The 25674-nt window shown below is 32.8% G+C and overlaps 3 protein-coding genes across 5 annotated transcripts; 2 read left to right on the forward strand and 1 right to left on the reverse strand.

Annotated features, from left to right (window-relative positions):
• Positions 1-7310: 7310 nt before the first annotated feature.
• On the forward strand, positions 7311-11233 carry LOC120077171 (cold-regulated protein 27). The gene is given in 6 exon segments (XM_039031075.2): positions 7311-7698; positions 8382-8540; positions 8634-8916; positions 10534-10643; positions 10742-10774; positions 10777-11233. Coding segments are annotated over 6 exon segments (843 nt in total). The 5' UTR covers positions 7311-7515; the 3' UTR covers positions 10852-11233.
• Positions 11234-13862: 2629 nt separating this feature from the next.
• LOC120077948 (glycoprotein 3-alpha-L-fucosyltransferase FUT11-like) lies at positions 13863-19983 on the forward strand. Of its 2 annotated transcripts, none has more exons than XM_039032082.2 (7): positions 13863-14633; positions 15163-15327; positions 16306-16547; positions 18218-18322; positions 18901-19057; positions 19149-19376; positions 19464-19983. In XM_039032082.2, exons 1-7 carry the CDS (start codon positions 14419-14421, stop codon positions 19717-19719), a joined length of 1368 nt encoding a protein of 455 aa, XP_038888010.2. In that variant the 5' UTR covers positions 13863-14418; the 3' UTR covers positions 19720-19983. The 2 variants fall into 2 exon arrangements, with proteins under 2 accessions (XP_038888010.2, XP_038888009.2); XM_039032081.2 differs by having other exon boundaries at positions 15163-15323.
• Positions 19984-21426: 1443 nt separating this feature from the next.
• Positions 21427-25104, reverse strand: LOC120078779 (transcription factor bHLH95-like). 2 transcript variants are annotated; one of them, XM_090314144.1, is made up of 3 exons: positions 24742-25104; positions 22529-23026; positions 21427-21734 (listed from the first exon to the last, which is right to left on the reverse strand). In XM_090314144.1, exons 1-3 carry the CDS (start codon positions 25021-25023, stop codon positions 21636-21638), a joined length of 879 nt encoding a protein of 292 aa, XP_090170270.1. In that variant the 5' UTR covers positions 25024-25104; the 3' UTR covers positions 21427-21635. The 2 variants fall into 2 exon arrangements, with proteins under 2 accessions (XP_090170270.1, XP_038889014.1); XM_039033086.2 differs by having other exon boundaries at positions 21433-21731; positions 24742-25103.
• Positions 25105-25674: the final 570 nt, after the last annotated feature.

Below are 25674 nucleotides of genomic sequence, written 5' to 3' on the forward strand. Positions count from 1 at the left end.
GAGTTGCCGTTGGGCGAAGGCATCAGTCAATTACCGATTAAAGTCTTGTCAGCGGTTCTTGGTTTTAATTATCAGTTTTTTTTTCTTTAATTCTTAATTGATGACTTTATGAATTCGATTTTAAATTTGATTAATAATGAAAAAGTTAATGTTGTCGCTGTTTTTTTTTTTTTGAAACTCATATTCATCAATTAAGTATTAACATAACTTTTTAGTTAAAAAAAAAAAAAAAAAAAAAAACTGATTGAATTTAGTGAATTTATTTTTTAATAGTTTGATAATATTGAATTTGTCAACTATTTGGATTAATTGCTAATTGAACTTCTTGCTCACGTTTCTAAGTTTTATTGATTAATAACTTGGTGAAATTCTTGAAAAGGGTTCTTAGTTCTTGATTGATAAGTTTGTGAATTAAAATCTACAATTTGATTGTTTTTGTGATATTCACATGTTTATGTTACTTTAATTGTATTATGTGTATGCAATTATTAAGTGAATTTTGTAAAAGACTATTTGGTGTTCTCCCTCCTTTATTTTTTGTACAATAATATTATTATATTATTGTATCTTATATTTTAGATTGAATTGGTCAAAAATAATATGTTACCAAAATAGCCTCTATTATCTAGATCGTTTTAATTATGAAATATAAGATGTGCATATTGCGGATAATTATCGGCCCAAAGGAAGATAATTATTTAGCCAAATTGTAGGTATGCATGTGGTAATGAGTATGTGGCAATTATTAGGATTGCTCATGTGAAAAGTAGTCGGTCCAAAGAAAAGCTATTTTTTTTTTTACAGAGTTAATTATCATTACTTTGATTACTACGTTGAGAGTACCATTTATTGGTGTTTTTTGCCCAAAGGATGGACATCAATATTGTGCTAGATATCTTGTTAAAGAGGCCCACCACATATGTGAAATTATTTTGTTATGTTTTAATTGTGAGCATATGTTTTGTTGTTTATTGTTTCAGTTGGTCTTACTCAAATATCTGGAAATCTAAGTTCAATCCCTAAGTTGAATGGATCGAACTTCAAGATTTGGAAAGAAAGCCTAGAGATACTTCTTGGGTGTATGGATTTGGACCTTGCATTAAGGACCGATAAACCTATTTCTACTGAGGAACAACCAAATACGGCTAATATAGAGAAGTGAGAATGGTCAAATCGCATGTGTCTGATGATCATTAGGCACTCCATTCCAAAGTCTTTTCGGGGCTCTATCACGGAAAGTGAAAATGCCAATAAGTTCTTTGCTCAAATTGAGAAATATTTTGCTAAAAATGAGAAATATTTTGCTAAAAATGCCAAAGTTCTTTAACTTCTATGAGGTATAAGGGCAATGGAAACATAAGGTATTAAAGGCACTTGATATCGAGATAAATGAAAATTTACTTGTGCATCTGGTACTTATCCCTCTTCCTGCACAATTCACTCAGTTTAAGATAAGCTATAATACTCAGAAGGATAAATGGAGTATTAATGAGCTTATCTCACAATGTGTGCAAGAAGAAGATAGGATTAAGAGAGAAAGGACAGAAAGTGCTAATTTGGCAATAGGCTCTTGTGATAAGAAGAAAAGGAGAATTGTGGATGCTGCAGAAGGGACATCTCAGCAAAATAAAAACAAGAAACAAGCTACTGAAAATCCTTGTTTTTTCTGCAAAAAGAAAGGTCACTTCAAGAAAAATTGTCCCAAGTATGCCAAATGGCGTGTAAAGAAGGGTAAACTTCTTACTTTGGTTTGTTCTGAAGTTAATTTAGTTTCTGTACCTACAGATACTTGCTGGGTAGATTCTGGTTCTACTACTCACATCAGTATATCAATGCAGGGTTGCTTGTGGAGCCGACTACCAAGTGATGCTGAAAGATTCATCTATGTCGGCGATGGCAAAGCAAATCCAGTTGAAGCTATTAGAAATTTTAGATTACTTTTAAAAATTGGTTGTTATTTGGATCTGAATGAGACTTTTGTTGTACAGTCATTTAGACGGAATTTAGTTTCTATTTTCAGTTTGGACAAATTTGGTTTTTCTTGTTCTTTTGAAAATAATAAAATTAGTCTTTTTCAAGATTCTAAGTTTATTGGTACCAGTTCTTTAATTGATAATCTATATATGCTTGATTCTTTTGCTTCATTTAACAAGATCTTGTTATCTAATTCATGTGGTACAAAGCGTAAATTAAATGAGAATTCTGCTATGTAATAGCACAAGCGTTTAGGTCACATCTCTAAATAGAGAATTTAGAGACTTGTGTCAGATGGAATTCTTGATTCCCTTGATTTAAGTAACTTCAACGTTTGTGTGGAATGTATTAAGGGAAAACAGACAAACATAAGAAAATTAGGTGCCAACATATGCTCAGACGTCTTAGAACTAATACATACAGACATTTGTGGTCCATTCCCTACGACCTCTTGGAATGGACAACAATATTTTATTACGTTCATAGACGACTATTCAAGATATAGGTATCTATATTTAATTCATGAGAAGTCTCAATCCTTGGACGTTTTCAAGTCTTTCAAAGCTGAAGTTGAGCTTCAACTTGAAAAGAAAATTAAGGCTGTTAAATCTGATCGTAGTGGTGAATATTACGGTAGATATGATGGATCAGGTGAATAACGTCCAGGGCCCTTTGCCAAATACCTAAAGGAATGTGGAATCATCCTGTAATACACTATGTCGGGCAAATCCAACATGAACGGTGTAGCGGAAAGGAAAAATAGAACACTAAAGGATATGGTAAGAAGTATGATTAGTCATTATTCTCTACCAGAATCCCTTTGGGGCGAGGTACTAAAGACTGCAACATATATCCTTAATAGGGTACCTAGTAAAGCAATAGCCAAAACCTCTTATGAGTTGTGAACAGGAAAGAAGCCTAGTATTAGGCATTTTCAAATATGGGGTTGTCCAGCTGAGGCTAGGCCTTATAGGCCTAATGAAAGAAAATTGGACTCAAGAACTATTAGCTGCTATTTTGTTGGGTATTCTGAGTACTCTTGGGGTGTCAAGTTTTATGATCCCACTTCTAGATCATTGTTTGAGATAGGAAATGCTAGATTTCTTAAGAATGTTGAGTTTGAGGGGGAAGATAACATAAGGAAAGTTGTCTTTGAAGAGGAATTGATTTTTTTCCTCATGTGATTATAAATGATGTTCAGGCTCCAATTCTTGACTTCATTATTGAACCAATTATAGAACAAGACAACATTAAAGTCCCCGTTGTTAAACCTGAAGTTCAAACTCAACAACCTGAAGTTTCTTTTCCAACGCCACTAAGAAGATCTACTAGAGAGAGAAGAAGTGCAATTCCAGATGATTATATTGTGTTTCTTCAAGAACATCAGGATGATGTGGGCATAATGGAAGATGATCCAATCAACTTCCAACAAGTTTTATAAAGTTCTAACTCTCAAAAGTAGATAAGTGTTATGGAAGAGGAAATAAAATCCATGAAAGACAATGAAGTTTGGGGACTTGTCGAACTGCCATCAGGAGTGAAACCCATAGGTTGTAAATGGATATTTAAAACCAAAAGGGATTCACATGGAAATATCGAAAGATATAAGGTTCGTCTTGTTGCAAAGATTTTACTCAAAAGGAAGGCATTGATTACAAAGAGACTTTCTCTCCGATTTCATCGAAAAACTCTTTTAGGGTAATCATGGCATTGGTAGCTCACTTTGATTTAGAGCTACACCAGATGGATGTAAAAACTGCGTTTCTCAATAGGAACATTAATGAGACGATTTATATGGTGCAACTAGAAAACTTTGTGTCTGACAATTCAAAGTCTATGGTGTGTAAATTAAAGAAATCCATCTACGGTCTCAAGCAAGCCTCTCTTCAATGGTATCACAAATTCCATGAAGTGATAACTTCATTTGGTTTTGAGGTGAACATTGTGGAAGATTGTGTATATCACAAGTTCAGTAGGAGTAAATCAATCTTTCTGGTGTTATATGTTGATGACATACTCATAGCTAGTAATGATGTAGGTTTATTGCATGATACTAAGAGATTTCTCAAAAGAAATTTTGAGATGAAAGATCTTGGTGATGCTTCTTTTGTATTAAGAATTGAAATACTGCGAGATCGTTCTCAAGATATTTTGAGATTGTCACAAAAGAACTACATTGAAAAGATCTTGAGTAGATTTGACATGAAAGACTGTGCGCCGGGAGATACCCCGATCGCTAAAGGTGATAAATTTCATTTAGGTCAATGACCCAAGACCATACTCGAGACTAAGGAGATGAAGAAGGTTCCCTATGCGTCGGCCATTGGAAGTCTAATGTATGCTCAAGTATGTACGCATCCAAATATTGTGTTCATAGTTGGAGTGTTAGGTAGATATTTGAGTAACCCGGGGATGGATCATTGGAAAGCAACCAAACAGGTTATGAGGTATTTACAGAGAACAAAAGATTATATGCTCACTTATCGGAGATCGAAAGTTTTTGAGATCATTGGGTATTCTGATTCTGATTATGCTGGATGTCAAGAGACTTTACGATCCACTTCAGACTATATCTTCATGTTGACTGGAGGAGCTGTATCCTGGAAAAGTGTTAAACAAACACTTATGGCTTCTTCTACCATGGTTGCGGAGTTTATAGCATGTTATGAGGCATCCAATCATGGAATATGGTTGCGAAATTTTGTCACTGGGCTGCGGATAGTGTTTGACATAGAAAGACCACTAAAATTATTTTGTGACAATAAGTCGGTTGTGATGTATTCTAATAACAACAAAAGCAATACGAAGTTAAAGCATGTAGACGTGAAGTTTCTGGTTGTTAAAGAAATAGTTCATAATGGTCAAAATTCGATAGAACACATAGGAACAAACTCTAAGGTGGCAGATCCATTGACTAAAGGTTTACCACCTAAAGTTTTTCATGAGCATGTTGCTCACATGGGCATTATTCACTTTTCTGATTCCACGGTTTAGTGGGAGTTTGTTATTGAGGATGTTCTTTGACCTTATTTTGTTTATTTTCTATATTAAATAAAGTTGATGGTTTATGTTTTATTATCTGAACTTGTTTATCATGCATGCAGTTTCGCATAAAGTGTTTTTTTTAGAATGATCTCATTAAGGAATTTGGACCAGTTGGAAACAGGCATGATCCATATCACTTTGCATGTAGTTTCCATATTATCCATCCATACTTGATATATGTCATTGAATGTATTAGAATTGGTGATCAAGGAAGGTTTAGTTACAAGGGTAGTGACGAAAGATGCCTTGATTCCATGCTAATACAGGAGATGGACCAGATTGAATTAAAGGGGAATTATATTATTGAAATAACCTGTTTATGCACGCTTAAGGTTTATGTGATTTAATTATATTGGGTACATAGACATAGCCCAAGTGGGAGATTGTTAGACATATTTAAATAATAATATGTTTAATTAAAGTATGGGCTGTGGATTAATAATTTATCACATTGGGTTATTTTATTAGATTGGGCCCTATTATGTGATCTAATTAATTAAGGCCCTAGATTCCTAATTGAGTATGGACTTAATGGTAGAAGTCTGGTTTAATGAGAACCCTAATTGAACTACTTTATAAAGAGACCTTAGGGCTGTGGTCTCAGTCTTTCTTGAATCCTATCTAGAGAGAGATCATACTAAGGCATTCGGAGTTTTGGTTGAGGAAGACCATAGTCATCCATCATCATCTTAAAGCTATCATCAATTTTTCAATGGAATCCGGTATGTTATTCTTGACAATTTGACATGAATGATCCTAGGGTTTATCTATTCAATATAGATTTAAAGAATTTATGCTAACATTTTTAGTTCTTCATGCTCCTTGTCGGGAGTGGTTTATTCTACTTAGGAGTGTAACAGAGAATTATAAACGATTCACTAGTTTGGTTCGGTTTTTTGATTTAAAATTGGATAACTTGGTGTATTTGGAGAAAATAAAAAACTATTGATTTTGGTCCTTTTTTATTGAAAAAAATCAATCAAACCGAACTGAGAGTATATACCCTTAAAAATAAACTATGGAGTGTGCATGTTTTGTTGTTATGATGCATTTTTGTTGTTTAGAACAATACCAATTATTATGGAGTATATATATATTTTTTAATTTAGAAAAGTACCAAGAAAAAAGTGTCCAATTTCAATCTATAAAAAAAGAAATGAACCCAATTTAATTTAAAAATAGCAAAAATAACAAATTCAAAACAAAAGTGGAAACAAAAAGAAAAATTTGGAAGTTAAAAAAAAATGTCTAGAACCAAATCGATAATAAATCAAAACAAATAAATTAATTTTGAAAGACTAAATCTTAGTCTATATACTCTCAGAAATTGAAATATTGATCTCTGTAATTTCAATAAATCTTAATCTTAATCATTTTAATTAGTATTTAAAATACAAGTTTGATATCTGTATTTTGAAGTTTATTCAATTTTTTAATCAATGCCTTTTAATAAATCTTAAATGCACTCTCTACTGCTAATTTATTGTGCAAAAAAAAAAAAAAAAAAACTTTTGTTATCAATTAGCATTTTCACTATAAAATTTGAAAACATATTCATAAATTGTATTTTCTTTCAAGAAAAGTAACATCATCAGTATTTAAGCAATATTGATAAATTAATTTTGAGAGACTAAATATAAGATTGATTAAAAAGTAAAAATACTAAAATTAAATATTTAAAAATATAAAGACTAAAATTAAATCAACTCATGTCAAAATAATATTCCAACCTTTTAATTATCAATATTGGTTGAATAATAACAGTACTTTTTTCTTGAGAAAATAATAATATTAATTTGAATGCAAAAACAATTCTAATAAAGATTATTAACAATATAAATTTAGACATATAAAAGTAAATGTTCTAAAATAAAAATAAAAGAAAATTTTCAGGAATAAAAAAAATGTCAAATTATTTTCTACGAATGTAAATTAAAATTTTACTATTTTAGATAAATAGTTTCCTTATTTTTTTTATTTTTGAAAATCCCAAATAAAACCCAAACTAGAAATATTAAAATAATATATCAACTAAAAAAGATCTCAACCGAGAAGAAAATGCGATGGTGTTATTTGTCACGCGCGAAAAAATATCGTAAAGGCGCGTGGAGAAAAGGCCGGTTAGTCGTTTCTGTTCACCAATGCAAATGCCAAATGCTAAGGATTGTATGTGTAGATAAAAATATCTGGCTGACATTGGCGGAAGATATTTATATGGATGATGACGTGGAATTTAGCTGACGCTTTTTACACGTGTAAAAGCGTAGCGCCCATGTGGAGCCTTTTTATTTGGGTTTCGCCCCCAAAAAGATCATACCACCATTCACCGCTTCTCTCTCTCTCTCTCTCTCTTCCTCTTCATTTCATTTCATTTCTCCACGAGCCTGAATCCCCAGAGGGTTTCGGACCTAAATTTTCTCCCACCATTTCCATTTGATCCCCTTCTATTTTAGGGCTGTTTCCAACGATTTCGCCTTGTTTTTCATCCCCTCCGTAATGGGTCATTCTCACACGCAGTCCTCCATCTCGCCGCCGCCGCTTCCAGATCGACGACAATCACTCATGCCGCCCTCTGCTTCCGATTCCACTCGTTCTATCTCTCAATCCGTCTCTTCTTCCATTACTCTTGATGGGTCCAACCCTTTTTTGTATTCTCATCATTCTCTCCAACTCGATGCGGTAAATTGTGGTTCTCTCTTTCTCGGTACTCTGGTTTGTTATTATTTTTTTTTGCTTTTCCTCGGTATGACGAGTTGTTTGCGGATTGTACTTTTCCCCCCCTTTGAAAGTACCACTAGGAGATTTTGTGACTTATTTTTTGGCTTCTCGAAAGTTTTATGTCTGATTATGAGTGATTCTGTTGCTTTTGTTGTGCTTTTTGGAATTTTTAATGGTAAATTGGTTTTTGGGTACCTCCCATTTGGGGTTATTTTAAACCTGTAAGACAGGGCAGGTACGTACGTATGTACTTGCTTATGACTTTGTTTTAGTGCCATGTCTTTACCATTTCTCTGTTTCCCCCTTTTTCTTGAATGGCCATGGGGAAGAATTTCTTTTGTAATGCTTGATTTATTATTTATCTTTCCCATTTGTTTTAGTTTTTAGCGTTAGGGCATATTCAAGTTAATTCACGGATGAATTTTGAATTAATTAGGTTGTTAGTTTAGTAACCATTTGTTTTTTGGTTGTTAGTTTTTTAAAACCGAGACTATAGACACTTGTTTCACCTCTACTACGATGTTTTCAAAAACCAAGCCAAATTATCAAATGTGGAATGGTTTTATTAAATTATTGATCAAAGTCACGTCTTTCGAATTTTTAGTTAATGGAAATGGGTTACTCAATTGAATACTTGTGAACAGGAGCAAACCCATTGGACAGATGAGAAACACAGATTATATCTTGATTCTTTAGAAGCATCTTTTGTTCAAGGTCTGCATCAACATAGGCGCAGGCATGCTTTGTCGATGGAACAGAAAATGCATTGGAAGCCGTTCATGCCTAATATATCTTCTTCAGAGGTGAGGCAACATATCCATAGCAAGATTGGGAGTGAGTTCCCTATCTCATTCCTCTACCTTCTTAATGATTTTTCCTTGTTATATTTTTTTTAGTTGATGATCCTTCAAGATGCCTCCTGGCAGAAGGCTAACATTGGGAGGAATGATCCTTCATTGGATAAGACTGCCGATTCTCCTGCTATTTTAGAGGATCTATGGATAAATCGTTTTCCTTCTGCAGGAAAACAGTGTACTCCGGAAATTCCTGATGTCCTTGAAGAATGTGGAAGTTGTAGTGATAGGAGACACTTAAGAAACACGTCGAACTCCTGTGGATCTGCCAGAAGTTCACAGCAGATCCCTCCATGCTGTCGCGATTCCAATATAATCATTACAGGTAATTTTGATTGATGTCATATGTTTTTGAAAGTTTCTCTTTCTATAACTTATATCTTTTTTTATGTTGTTGGCGCTTTATGTACTCTTTTCTGTTGTCTGAGTAGTCATCTTCTACCCTTCAAACACTCCTCTCATAGTGACACACCTGAACACGTCGTTCATGTCTTCCAATCCCCTTGCTGGAGAAAATTCTCCAGAGTCTCACTTTTTGTTGATTCTAGCTTCTAATATACTTACAATTTGTAATCTATATCCTCATTATGCATATACACTAATGATGATGATTGGATTGACCATACGCTACATATTTTGTTGTTGTCAACTGTGATCTTTCAATCGTATTTCATAATGGTGAAGGTATTTGCAATAATTACTTCAGTAGTAGTATTCCCTTTTAGCACCATTTAGATGCACTCACTTTTCTGATTCAATTTTGTGTTGGTGTACCAATATGACCATTACTTTGTGATGTTCCCACTAGTTTGCCATACCACATTGCCTGCTCTAGTTGAAGTCCTGCAAATCTTCTTTCCAATATTATCACGTGTTTGTTTGAACTTTTTGTTCACTGTATGGATAAGTTGGGCATGTAAATTGTAAAATTTGTACGACAACCTTAGGATATTGTGTTATCTTCTTAGCAATGGAAAATCTATATATTCTGATATATTAATCTAATAGTTTCAACATAGTTTTCAGTGTTGTGATGGCCTTTTCTATTTGAAGTTATTCGATGTGTATTTATAATTGAAAAACTAGAGGTCCTTTCTTTAAAGTTAGATGAGCATTTATGTACATTGTATTAGTGGAAAAAACGGTTAAAACTGAGTAGACATGAGTAGGATGGACTACATTCTGGATATTGATGAACTTCTCGATGACCTGATGAAGCCATCCTGATGGTACGAATTCTAGGACAGTAGCTGTTTAGGAATGAATCAAAGCAGAAATTCTTGGGAGGATAATATTTTGGTCAAATTAGAGGAGCCATGAAGCATAAAGAATTAGCCTTCTTTAATGAATGAAAATGACTCTGATAGACAGAAACTACTTTAATATTGAGTTGAAGGAAGTGAAAAGAGCAGTTGTGGTTGTGGACCTTGTGGTTACACTCTAATTTGTCTCAATTTAAGAAATTCTCCTTCCACTTTGAATATATATAAACGTTCCTGTAGAGTTGAAACCTGATGAAGAATAGTTTTATTGTTATGGGTCAAATAAACGACAAAATAATTTAAATTTTTGTGCATAAGGAGACTTAAAGCTTACCTTTTACAAAGCTGAATGATTCATAGATTCATAATTCAGCAAGAAATAACAAATAGCTGTTTCTTAAAGGGTACATTCCTGTTTGTTTAATTAAAGGATCAAATATCTAGGTCAGATGCCAAAGGGCAAACGTCTCATCTAAGGTGCATGCTACCACACTCCCTGTTAAAGAAGTCTCCCTGACGTGATTAGCTTGGAATTTAAAACATATCAATTTAATAAGATTCATAATTAGGAAATTATTGATGCTACAGACGTTATTGATACCATTGCAATGTTGAATATGATTTTCCTCTTGTCATACTAACTTGGCGTCTTTTATCTCTTCATTTTGTCTTCTATGCAGAAGTTTCAGATCAAAACTTTGTGGATGATCATCCGAGAGAGTTGTCTGGTGGCATACCTATTGCAAAAAGATTAAAAAAAGTTTCTTCTGATTCGTCGGGCAATGACCAGGTTAATCTCTGGATTACCTTTTGATTTCACTTTGGAAAACTTATAATTGCATCACACGAGTGATCTGAGGTCGAATATGCTGCTGTTTGAACTCTTAGGTTGTACCATATAAAAGATCAAGCCAGACGTCATAATATTATCTTCAGAGCATCCTCAAAACTCTATGCCTCCAAATTCAGAACTGTGTTACTGTGTAAGAGGGAGCTGACAACAATTCAATTCAACCAGTAAAAGTACCTGGCTGTTCAAGCTCGTTAACCAAATGCGACACGATTTTGTTTTCTTCTCGAAAGAGCATTGTAAAGAAAATAAGGGAAGTGACAGGAAATAATTCTACCAGAAGATCTGTGGCAGGAAGGAGAAAATATGTTTGTGTATGGTACAAACTAAACTTTTTCCTAGTTCAAATATTGAGTGAAATATGTTAACCCTTTCATTTCTCCTGTTTTCCATTTTTCTTAGAGTTTGAAAAGATGGAAAGTCTACTAGATGTAGGGTAATTCATACATGTTATAGAGAAGATAGAAACCCTGATAGTGAGATAGATACACACCCTTTCTCTTATTTGTTTGAAATACTCTCATTCTGAAGTTCTCAAGTGTAAATTATTACGTAAAACAAAGTGTCATTCTTTTGTGGCACTGAAAGAGAATTGAACAAACTTATTGATTTTCTTAAGGGGGTAAAGTTTTTCCATTGTATTGTATCCTGGTGTTTTACTCAACTATTTGATATTTGTTACTTTTGTTGCTAGCAGCATATCCTCATTTTGCTGCTAGGTTGAAACATTTGTGTTCAAGCGATTTGGAGGACAGTTAGATAATGAAATAATAGAGCTTCTGCTCTTATTTATGGAGTTCATCCCAGAAGATGGTCGATGACATTTTACTGACGGGGTTAAGTGCTTGCTGTGGTTTTATTCCACCAAGCAAAACTCTGGATGAGTTAAAACTAAACAATTTTGTTAAGCATTTGGAAGAGTGCGTGAGTATTTGTTAGTGCTATGTTTGACTGGATCCCCTTTTTTAGTTAGTTTGAGGCTCCCTCTGCCTTTTTTGTGGACTAACTTTTTGTCTGGACACACTTGTAAGATCTCAAGAGAAAAAAAAAAAAAAAAAAAAAAGCTAAGATTTTGTTTGGTAATTATTTTATTTTTAAAAATGAAGTCTATAGATACTACCTTTACCTCAAAAATTTTTCATTTGTTATCTAATTTAAAAAACCAAGTCAAATTTTAAGAATTAAAGAAAAAATGTAGATCTCCGGTAAATAGACAAATATTTGTGAAGATGAAATTTAGATTATATTATTGCATGGAATTTTGAGGGAGGGAATGCGTGGGTGACAAGCCACTTCGAGGAGGCAAGAATTTCTCAAACCCACACTTTTTTTTTTTTTTTTTGTATGTATGTTAGACTCTCAACTTTTAAAAAAGTTTCAACAATACCCTTTAACTTTAAAAAAGTTTCAACAATATCCTTTAACTTTAAAAAAGGGTTAAAAAATTATTCCTGCCGTTAATACTTGTTTCTAATATGCCTTTTAGCTTTATTTTTTTTAATAACTTTAAATTAAAAAAGTTGTCCTTATTGCTAGTATATAAAAATAATCTGTCAATACCTTCTTCCAAGAATACCAATGGCCTTTCAAAATTTTTATTAGTACTCTTAATTTTCCGACAAAATGTTAAAAAAAAAACTCTTACAAGTATTTTTTTTTCTTAAAAAAAGATAAAATTGTTACCAAACAAAGGTTAATTGGTCATCGAACAACCTCTTAATGGCTCAACTCACTTGACCTAAACTTTTAATTAGAGAGAAAAAATGACATGCAAAATAATAAAAATGGAACACCAATGTGGTGCGTACCAGGTAAACTCCAAATTGTAAGTCAATTTCTAACAAAGGATTAGAAGACACCGAACTAACATCTTAGAAAGGAGATGATCTTACACAATTCTAAGGTTTCCTCAATCCCCTATTAATAGGACTCAAGAGAACTAGATCCACTAGAGGTAGATTAGCCTTAGCCTTGACCTCAAAGTCCAAGGCTGAGATGGGCCTTTTCGGTCGAATGGCCCACTTGCCCCTTATAAGAGGGCCAAACTTGTTTAGGTCTTTTGGGCCGAATGACCACAATCGCCTCACTAATCTTTGGTTATGACTTTTTTGGGCTTGTTTCTACTCCATCTTGGACTAGTTTGAGATTAAACGACTTTCCCAACTTTATTCTCAAACTTCGACTTCGATCTTTTTCATAAGTCTAAAATTATCTATAATAAATATAATTTAAATTAAAAAATAATATAGGAATAATACAATTAGTCATAGATATTACTTACCTCTCTAAAGTTCATAAATTTAAATCCTTCCTCTCTGGTTTGAATTATTTTTTGTTCATAGATATTAGTCTTAGTAATATTGTTATCTTCTCAAATATGAATGGTCATCTTGAAAAAAAAATTATGAAAATTTATGAATTGACCAATGTATATACATTGTGCATTTGAAACGACTCTTTTACTAAACTACTTTTTAAACAAAACAAAATTTCTATAATTACCCTTAAAAAATGAATAATTTAAGATGTGTTAGTTTAGTTAAGGGAGCGATAACTTTAGACAATCAAAAATGTTTTTTATAATCACAATAAATAAAAAGTACTTACAAAATTTAGATTAATTTAAAACTATTTGACTATTAAATTATCTAAAATGACTTTAAATTGATTAATAAAAAAATCTTGAAAAAAATACATTTTTTAATGTAGTGCAAAGGGAAAAAAATGTTAAAATATTTATTATTAATAAAAGAGAAAAGGTAAGACATAATTTTTTTCATTGAGAATATTAAAAAAAAAAAAAAATTAAAAATACTAGTTTAAAGTCTATTTCGCTTTGAGTTGTTCAAATTTAACCATATACTTTCAACAAATCTCAAATTAACATTCTCTTAACAAATTTTGAAAATATATTCAAATGAACATCTTCTCTTTCATAAAAACTATTATCGGTAAAAATCAATTTATTAAAATAGAGATTTATTGAAGTATATAAACTAAATTTAGAAAAATTAAAAATATATAAAAAACTAAAATGGAATCAATCTCATAATATTCCAACCAAAATGGTATTAAGTATTTTTTTTTCTTCTTCAAAAAAACTAAACATAAGTTAAATATTCCTTAGATTGATCCAATGTTTTAATCCTAAAAAGTGGTAATCTGTCCACAGTTGACAGTACTGTCCAAAGAGAGAAATTATGAACCAAAGAGAACGAAACTTTCTCAAAAAAGCAAAGGGATTAGGTACTCATCTCTTAAGCGTAGACTTGAAAAACGACCAAAGTCTATGCTCTTCCTTCAAAATCGTATTCTCTTGATTGAAGAAGACGAAACCATTGACACCCCAGCAAAGCCCACTTGACTTTTCATCATTCCCTCTTCTTCTGCTCTGACCCAATTGGCCATCACTATGGCTATGGCTTCAACAGAGCTTAAATGTTGAAAACACGTCAATTCCACACTATTTATCAGCAACCCATTTCTCCTTCTTTTCGTTTTCTCCCCCCAAATCTCTTTAACTCCTCGATTTGCCAGATGGGTATCTTTTCAAAGCAAAAAATCTGGAGAGCGGGAACGACCCATGATGATTCGATGGGATTTAATGGGGTTCCTGCAACGAGCAAGAGGAAATGGACTCGTTTTTTGCCTTTGTTTGTGGCCATTGTGGTTATAGCAGAGATCACTTCTTTGAGTCGGCTTGACATGGCGAAAAATGCGGCTATGGTGGATTCTTGGGTCGACTTGTTTTATGGATCTCCGGTTTTGCAAGAAGGGAATGAAGGTGGTAGTAAATTGGGCACGGGAATGTCTATTGATGATGGAGAAATTGATAGAGTTAGGTGTGAGGAGTGGCTGGAGAAGGAGGATGCTGTGGAGTATTCTAGGGACTTCAAAAGGGAACCTGTTTTGGTTTCTGGTTCCGAGAAGGTTCTTTCTATCTCTCCTTTTGTGAACCTTTGTAGCTAGAAGTTTTGATTTTAGTGGTGTTCTGGCTTGAAGAAGTATGTTGCAAATCCTATTATATTTTTGCAATTCATGTATAAACTCATTCAAGAGCTGCTAAGTTAATCCTTATACATATGACTTTTTACTTATCTCACTTTCTAATTGTTTGCCAATGTATGAATTTGTAGATGTCTTACTGAATTTCTGTATGAGATTTTGTTGGAAGTATTTTGATGTGCTCATACTGTGATGAGTCACAGCTATAATGATATCTTACAGTTACATAATTTTGATTTGTGGGCATTGATTGCCATAGGTTCTTGAGTTTACCTCTTCATTTTCTTTTCCTTTTTGGGTGAGCCGTCGAAAGATCATATAGATGGATTATAGGGGAGGTGGTTATAGTCATTAACTTGCTGCTATATACATACTTGGTGGAAATTAATGAAGAAGAAAGATGTTCTTTCCCGTTTACTCTTCAAAACCTTTACTCTTTTGGAATTCATCATAGGAGTGGAGAACTTGTGATGTGGGATGCCAGTTTGGATTTAATCCTGGCCAGCAGCCTGATGCTATATTCGGATCGCCTCAACAAGGTAGTGCTGCTAGCGTACTTCGATCCATGGAGTCATCGCATTACTATCCAGAGAACAATATTGCTTTGGCAAGACGGTGGGTAAGCCTAACTAATATGATGCATTCTTACAGTTCAGAGAACTGCTTTCCTTTACAGTACTGCTTACTGTATTTTAAATTTATGGAACTGCAGCTCCATGACAAAGATAACTTTATTGATCTGGTTATGACAGTGAGATCATATCTGGTAATGGTACTTGTTCATTTTTCATTTGAACTGATAGTGTTAACCAACAATTGGTCTTATTTCCTATAAATGGTTGGTTACAAAATGCAGTAATCAGGGATTAATCTTCTCTTCTAGCTAAGGTTATAGGAAATTTGAGAATCCTACCCTCTCCCAATTCTTTTTCAAATTCCAAGCTGCCTCTTGGCCCTTCCAATCTTCCCTCGCGGTTTTTTATTTTTTTATTTTTATTTATTTTTTAAAAAATTAATATCATTTCAATGTTAGCTTATTAACTAACTCACTCGAGCCAACTTACTAACTTAACTACCACTGCCAGCTGCACACGTGCAATTAACATGCAGTTAAGTACCAAACTGCCACCATGAACTTCACTTCATAGGTATCCACCACCACTTTTGAAGCTTACCCAACATCTCATTCTGTTCCGCAAAGTCGTCGGTAAGCCTTCGGATTATATGGTTCAAGGAAATTAACTGGATTCTCACCCCTGTTCAATCTTCATCATCTAGGTTTTGGACCATAGTTTTCCTTCCACGTTGCAGTTATTTTCTTCGGACTGCAGAATCAAAGGGGGTTCATATATGTGGATTGTCTTATCCCTACGCTTGTCACTTGTGCACTATCATATTTTAGATAGTCTAAGGTCGAATACCTATAAATTGAGAACTATTTCGGTCTGTACTCATTTCTGAAATGTTCTTCCCTATAACGTTCTGCTAATGTTGGATTCTTTTTTTTGCTGGTCACATTTCAATCTGCTTTTATATGTTGCTTTCAGACGCATGCTTCTTTTATAATTCTATAATAAATGAACTTCAACTTCTGTAGGAAGGGTTATACCGTGGTTATGACCACTAGTCTATCATCAGATGTCCCTGTTGGATATTTTTCTTGGGCAGAATACGAGATAATGGCACCAGTACAGCCAAAGACTGAGCCTGCCCTTGCAGCTGCCTTCATTTCAAATTGTGGTGCCCGAAACTTCCGTTTGCAAGCTCTTGATGCGCTTGAGAAGTTGAATGTCAAAATTGATTCATATGGTAGTTGCCACAGGAACCACGATGGACGAGGTGCGCTAAAACCTTTACAAGTATTAGTTTTGAAACTTTTACTTTGATTTATTGACCGACTCTGTTTTTTTTTATTCTTATTTTTTTAATATTATTGACAACTTATCTTGATTGAATATTGGAGTCAACAGTTAGTTCTTAGGTTCGTAGCAGATGGGAACTACATAGTTCTTCCACTTAGACTGTTATCTTGGGAAAACTAATGGAAATTTGTTTAAGATAATGGATATCAGTTGTCTTGATGCATTCAAGAATTGCTGAATTTTTTTTCCTTCCCAGCATCCATTGGAAAAAATCATGATTTCTGACTATTTAATGAAGGAATAATCCCCAGGGAAAACCTTAAGAAAATGGTATCCTTCTGGGCCCATGGTTAATTAAATCAGCAGGGGTTGTCTCTCATGCTTTCATTTTTGGAACTCCCTTTCCTCTTGATAGAGAATTGGAATGACATTCGGCTCAAAAGGATGGTCATAATATTTCCTCATCTCTACAATCTTGCCAGGTTTATATTTGCCCTTATTGATTGTTTCTCATCCTTTTTGGAGTTTTTAAATGTTAGCTTCAACTTTTGAAGGTTTCTTTACTAGTGGATTATCCTTGCTTCTAGGTTCCTTTCAAGAAAAAAGATCTCTCTCTCTCACTCTCTCTTTGTTGGTGTTTCCATCCAATTCAACTTTTCAGTTCCCCTTTTGTAGAATTTGGAAGGTGTAAAGGTTTTTTGCACCTTTTATTTATTTGTTTATTTCTCAGTACTTGGTTGGTAACCAGTGAAGGTTTAATTCCGTGGATCTCACTCTGAAGAGGAACGTTTCTTCGCGTCTTGACTCTCAAATGATGTATTTGAACTTTGAAGAAGCCCTCAGATGATGTATTTTGCCTCTTCCAGCTTCTCAAAATCAACACCATTACTTGATTGTCTAGTTGCATTAGGTAGTTGGCGTTTTGGAATGTCTAGCTAATTGTCCTGGGATTCACATCAAATGTTTAAATAACGTCCCCAACGAGTGTATTTGCTGTTATTTGAATGGGACATCATGCTCAAAAGCATTGTCAGTAAGAGATACAGTGACAAGGAGGGTGCTTACTGATTTGAAAATGGAAGAACTTAGTGATCTTTTGCTGATATTGGGAAGAATACACAACTCAGGGTAGGTGAGGATAAGAGACTTTGGAAGGTAGTACAATTTGGCATTTTCGGACCTCAATGACTAGAAGTTGGAACTTTCCATCTTCTAAACATATTCTTTTTGTCATCAATTTTATGGTTCAGATTCTAGTTCTAATACTATATGCTTCAGATCTTCCCTTTTTCTGTAATGGTTTGAATATTTCATCTAGCCTTTTGTATTTCTCCTATTTACGTTATTTATGATTTTGGTCCTAGGGTTTAGAGGAGTGACTCTCTAACCCTAGAGGTGTCTCTTGATCTGTAATCTGAATTTTTCTCCCTAATAATAAAATTGCTCTCTCCCGTTGTCCATGGACATAGTTAACACATTGTTAGTAAACCACGTAATTCTCCGTGTCGATTCTCTATTGTTTACATTTTCTGTATATCTTTGATCGTCGATTTCTTAACACCTTTTTTTATGTAAACTTCTAATGTGTACATCTAATCCTACTGACACAATCTTTACAAACTACTGTTATTTAATTGATATTTGCAGTTGACAAGGTGGAAACTTTGAAGCGCTACAAGTTCAGCTTGGCTTTTGAGAATTCCAATGAGGAAGATTATGTCACGGAAAAGTTTTTCCAATCTCTTGTTGCAGGTATGCGGTTCATACGTATTTCTCCGTTTCATGCTGTTACCAACATCTGTGAGACACGTTGATTCGGCTTGCCGGTTTCTAAGTTTTATATCTGACTTCATTAAATCTTTCCGTGTACTTAGAGTTTCTGCTGACAGTTTGTCTTTACAGGTGTTTAGTTCTTTTCGATATTGTAACATGACCATACTCAACAAAGTGATGGAGATCAAACTGAACCAATTGAAACTGCAAATTCTCATCAGATCAATCGACTATTTTTGTAGATATTTAAGAAAATCAAAAGGAATGACAAGCTAGTATAGTTCAAAGTCAAACTGTCCAAACTAACTCGTATTTGTCCATTTTGTTGGTTTTTGTTTTGGCTTGCACTGCACCTCTAGGGCTAGTTACCTTATATTTCTTTAGAGACCCTCACTTTAGCACATATTTTTACCAGAATACTTTTAGCAAATAATTTTGAAGAATCCAGTTATGGATAGAGTTCTAAAGTTGGAAATCTCGAAAAGTTATAGAACTCTCATAGTTTTGCTACATCAACTGTTTTGTAGAGTTTTAAGTACCAATGCAATTATTTGTAGGAACTATTCCGGTGGTGGTTGGTGCTCCAAATATCGAGGAGTTTGCTCCTTCTCCTGATTCATTTTTGCATATCAAGGAATTCTCCGATGTTGAGTCAATTGCCAAGTCCATGAAATACCTTGCTGAAAATCCCAAATTGTACAATCAATCCCTAAGGTACTCGGAGCAATGATGTTAGTCAGATCAATTTCTTCCATTTCATTATGATATGAAATCTGATGAAGATTTGGCTGTCTTTATCTTTTAGATGGAAGTACGACGGTCCATCTGAGTCTTTCAAGGCCCTTGTCGATATGGCAGCCGTACACTCATCCTGCCGCCTTTGCATCCACATGGCAACCATCATCCATGAGAAAGAAGAAAACAGTCCCAGGTTCAAGAAACGACCGTGCAAATGTTCTCGAGGCTCTGAAACTGTATATCATTTATATGTAAGGGAGAGAGGGAGGTTTGAAATGCAATCCATTTTCTTGAGGTAGGTAACCTTTCAAGTCCAAACACAGTTATCTTTCCAAAGCTCTGTCTTAGGGGAAACCAAATCATTTGGCCTTGAAAATGGCAGGTCAGGAAATTTGACATTGGAGGCTTTAGAATCAAGGGTACTCGAAAACTTCAATTCTTTGAAACACGTACCGATTTGGAAGCAAGAACGGCCCGAAAGCATAAGAGGAGGAGATGAACTAAAACTATATAGAATATATCCTGTTGGGTTGACTCAGAGGCAGGCTTTATATACCTTCAGATTCGAAGGCAATGATCATTTCAGAACTCACATAGAAACACACCCTTGTGCAAAGATGGAAGTCATATTTGTTTGAGTCTAAATCATCTTCCGAGCGCATCCGATATGCGATTAACTCGTTCATCATTGGACGTATAATTTGTATAACATAGTTGCTGAACTAATGTAAGTTTAGGGTGCAACAAGACGAGAGCAGAAACCTAGCAATGGCTGCCAAATGGGGGTTTCCTTTGATCAGCTAATTACAGATCATGCGCTCTTGTAAATGTTGAGAACAGAATTGGCCTTTGTGGGCGTGATGCATATTTTGCTAGTTGAATCTAGCCAATTCCACGAACAATCCTCTTCTTATTTTCTCATCTTTCTTTTGTGCTTTGGGACTTCAACATATGTACATATTAAGGCCCGTTAGGTTCACGAGAATTAAGAGGTGGAAATGGAAAATGGTATTTTATCACCATATTTGTCACAAGTTTTCAACCTTGATAATGAGAATATTTATTCAAAGGTATTTCATATTTCCACATAACCATTCAAATAGATGGGTTTTCTACGTTTTCAATGGTTTCTCTCTCTCTTACTTTTTTATCTTATCATTTTATTTGTTTTACTTTTTTCTTGACATTGTTTAATTTATTTAATTTTTATAAATATGTTTAAGTTAAATTTGTAATTAATTTTATTAATAATAATGCTAATATAATAATTTATTCTATTATTATGAATTAATATAAAAAATCATAATTTTTTTTTAAAAAAATATGAATAACCATAATTATATTTTCTTAAATATCTTTTTATTGGTAATATATATTAACATCATAAATTGTTTATTAGAATTATTAATTAGTCTTTTAATTTTTTTTAATTAATTAACTAATAATAAAAGAAGTTAATTTTTTCATAAACAATCTAGTACACTTGTACTTCTAGTTTTAATCTATAACTATAGTTATTTTTTAAAATTAAAAACATTGTTTGATGATTTGAAATCAATTAGTTTATATCAACTACTTTTGTATATATATTCTTTTATATATATATAAGGTTTATAATTGACATTAAACAATTAGTTAGTTAACTATCCAATTAACAAAACTACATTAAAAAAAAAAGAAAATAGATATTTAAATTAATCACCAATATTTTTAGTAAAAGATTATATTATAAATATGAAATATAAAAAATTTAATTGATAATATAAGTGTATTATACTTTATTCCCAAGTATCTATAAAACCTTGAACCAAATGACCCCTTAGATGCTTGAACAAACTAAAGGGGATAGTTGGGTCCTAATAAATTTTGGTATAGACGTTAGAATAATTTGTGTTGGGCTAATTATTGAAATCATTAATGCATTTTTTCTTTGGTTATTGTGAGTGATAGATGATATAATATTAAATTTGCTTTCACCCATTATCTTAAGTTTCTTAAGTTTTTGAGTCAATCGTTAATTTAAGATGTATCATAGTAGGTGGTCTAAGTGGTCCAATGTTCAAACACTTTCAATGTTATTTCCTCTTCAATTAAAATTGATTTTCACTTTTCAAGCCCTGTGAAAAGGAGTGTAAGATGATATAATATTAAATTTGTTAAATAAGAATTCTTTTGGTGTCCGAGAAACTTTTAACATTTAAGGCACCAATTACAATTTCAAAGACATTGATAGTTCGATCTCTACCCTCAATGAACCAAAAAAAAGAAAAAAAAAAAAAAACCCCAATAGAATTGATTATGAAGAAATTTCCCTAGTCAATAACATTTAAGCTTCTATTATTTTATGTCCAAAATTTGACAAAATTATATGGGAAGAGGCTAGCTAGGGTTTATGGAGTGGATTATATATATTTGCATATAGAACCATAACAAGATGAGAGATATGATTTTCAAGATATAGATAGAAAAGCCATTATTAATCATGTGGATACATAATATATATGATCTCAAGCTCTCTGAAACTTCATGGTCAAGAAGAGATTTGATAATCACATCAAGAAGACAACCAAAATATGATTTCCCCTGCAGCTTCCTTGAATGTATCTTCCGCCACCGTCGTCGCCCCAAATTCGTCGTAACCTCCGTTCGCCTGCTTTCATCGAAACAAATCGTTTCAAATAAAAACTTTTTTGGAATCACCTCGATAAAAAATTTGTTTGGTAATTTTCTTGTTTCTTGTTCTGATAGTTTAAAAAATGCCTATTAATTTTCAATTACGTTTCCATGTAATAAGATTTTCAAATATATGAAAAATATAGTGACATTAGAAGTTTAATCTTTCATCCTCCAGTGTTATATTTATTTAGTCCTTAACTTTCGTAAGTGTCTTAATAGATCATATACTTTAAAAATGTTTGATAGCTAGAATCTTAAATTTTTTAAAAATTTTAATTTTGTGTCTAATAGATTGTTAAATTTTTTAATTTCATATGTGGTGGTAGTCATTTGATTTTCAATTTTGTGTCTTAGATATATATTTTAAAAATAGAAATTCACAATTTAATATACACAAAATTGAAAGTTTATAGTTCTATTATTTAGACATATAAAATTTAAATTTATATCTAGTAAATCAATTCATTTTAAACTATTTTGGATATATCCAAATTTTATTAGGCATAAAATGGAAATTAAGCCCAAAAATCAATTATACACTTAACACTTGTACTAAACTTAATGGACTAAACTTGTACTATACCCAACACATTTTCAAAATTATAATGTTCTATTTAAATTCTAAACATTCAAACTACATTTTACTTAAACAAAAAATTTCATACTTTTCAAAACTAAACTTGCAAACATGTATCCCACAAGAAGAAACAGAAAGAATTGTTAGGAAGAAAAGAACTGAAAATGTAAAGAAAGTATGAATATGATACTTACGTGAGCTTGAATCATGAAGAAGGAGCGATGGAAATCGGAGGAGACATGAGCAGAAACGACGTCGATTTGATGCTTATCAAGAACATAACAAAGAGCGGAGAACAGGCCGGGTTTCTTGGCGGAGCAGACGCAGATATGAGCGTGGCGGCCACAGACGCTCAAGACGAGGTTGGAGGAAGTCCAAGTTTGGAAGGCGGAGGGTGGCGGTGGCGGTGGGAGACTACTCATAACGACATTGTCGGCGGCGACGGTGGTGGAAAAATGAGAAAATAGGGCAGCAGACGACGACATGTCGTCGTTGGAGGAGGCTTGGTCGGCCAAGAATGCCTCACGGGTTGTGGTGGAGGGATGATGAACAATCTTGGAGAAATTCATAGATGAATTGTTGTTATTGTTATTGTCGAGTTTTTCAAGCTTCTGTTTGTGGAGTTTTTGGAGGGTATCTTGAAGGGTTTTTATGTAGTTTACTGCTTCGTCAACTATACTGGATTTGTCTGCCTGCCATTTTTTATTCTTCAATTAGTTAAAGCTGCTCGACTAATCGATCAAAAGTTTGAATTTTTCTACCTTATTTCTATCTGTCTATATATCTATAAACTTCAAAGAGTTAAAAAGATAGAAAATAGAGAAGATAGACTAAAGTTTAGGATGCTGGAATAAATAAAATAAAGGAAAATTATTTTAAACGAAAAAATTGTTGGAACAAATATTTATAAATATAGCAAAATATCACTGTCTATCAATTATAGATAGTGATAGATACTGATAGTCCTCTATCAGAGTCTACTGATAGTGACTATCAGTGTCTATCATTGATAGACAATAACATTTTACTATATTTATAAATAATAGATTCATTTTGCTATATTTGAAAACAACTCATAAATGAACCTACATTAATCATTCATATATATAAATATATACGAAAAGGTATTTTATTAGATTTAAGGTTGAACTATAATTTGAGGTTTTAACTAAATCATATACATGGTTAAAATACATATTATATATTTTAGTAAGTGTATTTGAATTTCATTCAATTTTAATTTTATACATTTTTCAAATTTAGTTCCACTTTTAATAAATCTTAAAAATAGTATAACATTGGTTGATTTCAAAAAAAAAAAAAAATGTATTAACGTTTCCTTAAACTTTCTGAAAGTACAAAAGATTAGAAAAAGAGTAATATTTTTTAAGTGTTTGTTTCAACTTTCATCACTCTTTCCATTCACAAATATTAATTTACGTTATGAATATTTGAACTTATCTCCTAGTTTTGTTTTAGTTCTCAATTTTTTCCCCTTAAAATTAACTTTATTTTTTTAAAAGAAAAAAAATCTCAATAGTCAATATTCTACTCTAAGAAGATAAAAAAGGTGAGTGAAAGATATTTATTTCTCTTTAGTTTTAAAAAAGAGAATTAGTAAATAAGCACACTGCATTTTTAAAAACACACACCCAAAACAAAACAAACCTAAATAATTTTCTTAGGTTTTTAAAAAACCCAAAATTGTTTCAAGTGAACTCATGAAAACTAATTTCTAAATATGCTTCTCTGAAACAAAAAAAATAAAAATTTCACCTTTTTTTTTTTTTTTTTAAATGAGGGTTATTCATCAACAATTTATTTGTTTCATTTTCTGTTTAAAGTACATAAAAAAAAACTATGTCCCTTTTTCACTTTTTACATTAAAAACATGTCATTAAAATCTTCCCTCTCCATAATTATTAAAAGACATGATATACCCTAAAAAAACAAATATACATTTAATAAAGAATCCCATATGATTAAAATCCAAAAACATACATAAGATAAGGCCACTTTTCGCAGCTTTTTATGGTTCAAAGAAAATTATATATATACATATATGAAAAAAACTCGAGTGTTATGAGTTGCATTTTTGTATATATTTATGTAGTCCAGATATTTACCTAATAAAATTTTGCCAAAAAACTATTTTTTTAAAAAAAAATTGATCAATTTATATTTGTTTACTATGTATTAAGAGAGTGATGCTTGAGATTAGTTGCAACCTAAGTTATAAATAATCATTAGAGATTTTTTACAAAAAATTGTGAATATGGTAATTCAAACCTCCTAATTTTAAAAGACGAAATATTTGAGAAATTCTATTAAACTAGGCTCAATTTGACCGATAATAAGAATAAATAAAGAAAAAGAGTGATACAATTTTTGTATAATGTGAAGTTACCTTAGGAGGAAGGTGAGGAAGCAAGGCATGAAGATTAGAGAACATATTTCTCATTTTCTTCCGCCGCTCTCTCTCCGTCCAAATATGAATGTCGTGATCCGACGATTCGGTAGCGCCACCGGATTTTCCCTCGGTCGCCTCTCTCTTCTTCCCCACCTGCGTCGGCGGAGGAGGAAGGAGGTGGGTATCGTTGATGGGGGATATCTTGTTGTTGCTGTTATCATTGGCGATTTCGCTGCCGGAGTTGAGGAGGGTCCAAGGAGGGTGGTGGTGGCCGGACATGGCGGAGATGGGAGGTGGAAGATGAGAAGAGAGGGAATTAAAGAAGAGCGGAGGGTTGGTTTTAACTTAATTTTAAGAAAGGTGGTGGAAAATTGAAATAGGAGAGAGAGAATAAAATAAAGGAGTTAGAGAAAAAACACAAAAAACAATCATAAGAAGATGGCGTTACGGCGCTCAAAAACAAAAACGGATACCTCTTAGTACTCGAATCCCGGCCCCACTTTTGGTGGTGGCTGCCTTTCTTCTCTTCCTTTGTTTCTTTCTCTTTTTCTACTTCACATCTTATTATTATTATTATTATTCATTTTTTTTTATCACCATCCATTATAAATTAATTGGTTTTTTATCGAATGAAATTAAAAAGTTAATTTGAGTATAGCTCAATAGACCATGAAATGCAGACACAAATATCTCTACATGATATGGATACAATTGCATACGACGATTCGTCAATTTCTAAAAAACTAAGATACAGATACGTCTGAGGATGTATCATTTTATATATATATATTTAATATATATGTTTAAAAAAACGAGGATACTGAAACGTTGAAGATATATTCTTTAAAAAAATCTATGATATAGATAAATTTAGCATACAAGTTAACAATAATAACACAAAATAGAATACAAACACTGAAATACAATACA

The sequence above is a fragment of the Benincasa hispida genome, chromosome 5 (genome assembly GCF_027475165.1).
Source record: "Benincasa hispida cultivar pf3 chromosome 5, pf3_genome.v1.1, whole genome shotgun sequence".
NCBI lineage: Eukaryota > Viridiplantae > Streptophyta > Magnoliopsida > Cucurbitales > Cucurbitaceae > Benincasa > Benincasa hispida.

Coding starts and splice junctions, on each gene's coding strand:
- LOC120077948 (XM_039032081.2), top strand. CDS start 14,142: ATGTTGAAAACACGTCAATTCCACACTATTTATCAGCAACCCATTTCT. Junction 15,324..16,305: donor AATATTGCTTTGGCAAGACG/GTGGGTAAGCCT, acceptor CAACTTCTGTAG/GAAGGGTTATACCGTGGTTA. Junction 19,058..19,148: donor TTGTACAATCAATCCCTAAG/GTACTCGGAGCA, acceptor TTTATCTTTTAG/ATGGAAGTACGACGGTCCAT.
- LOC120078779 (XM_090314144.1), bottom strand. CDS start 25,023: ATGTCCGGCCACCACCACCCTCCTTGGACCCTCCTCAACTCCGGCAGC. Junction 23,027..24,741: donor TTCCTCACCTTCCTCCTAAG/GTAACTTCACAT, acceptor AAAAAATGGCAG/GCAGACAAATCCAGTATAGT. Junction 21,735..22,528: donor TCTTCATGATTCAAGCTCAC/GTAAGTATCATA, acceptor TTTCGATGAAAG/CAGGCGAACGGAGGTTACGA.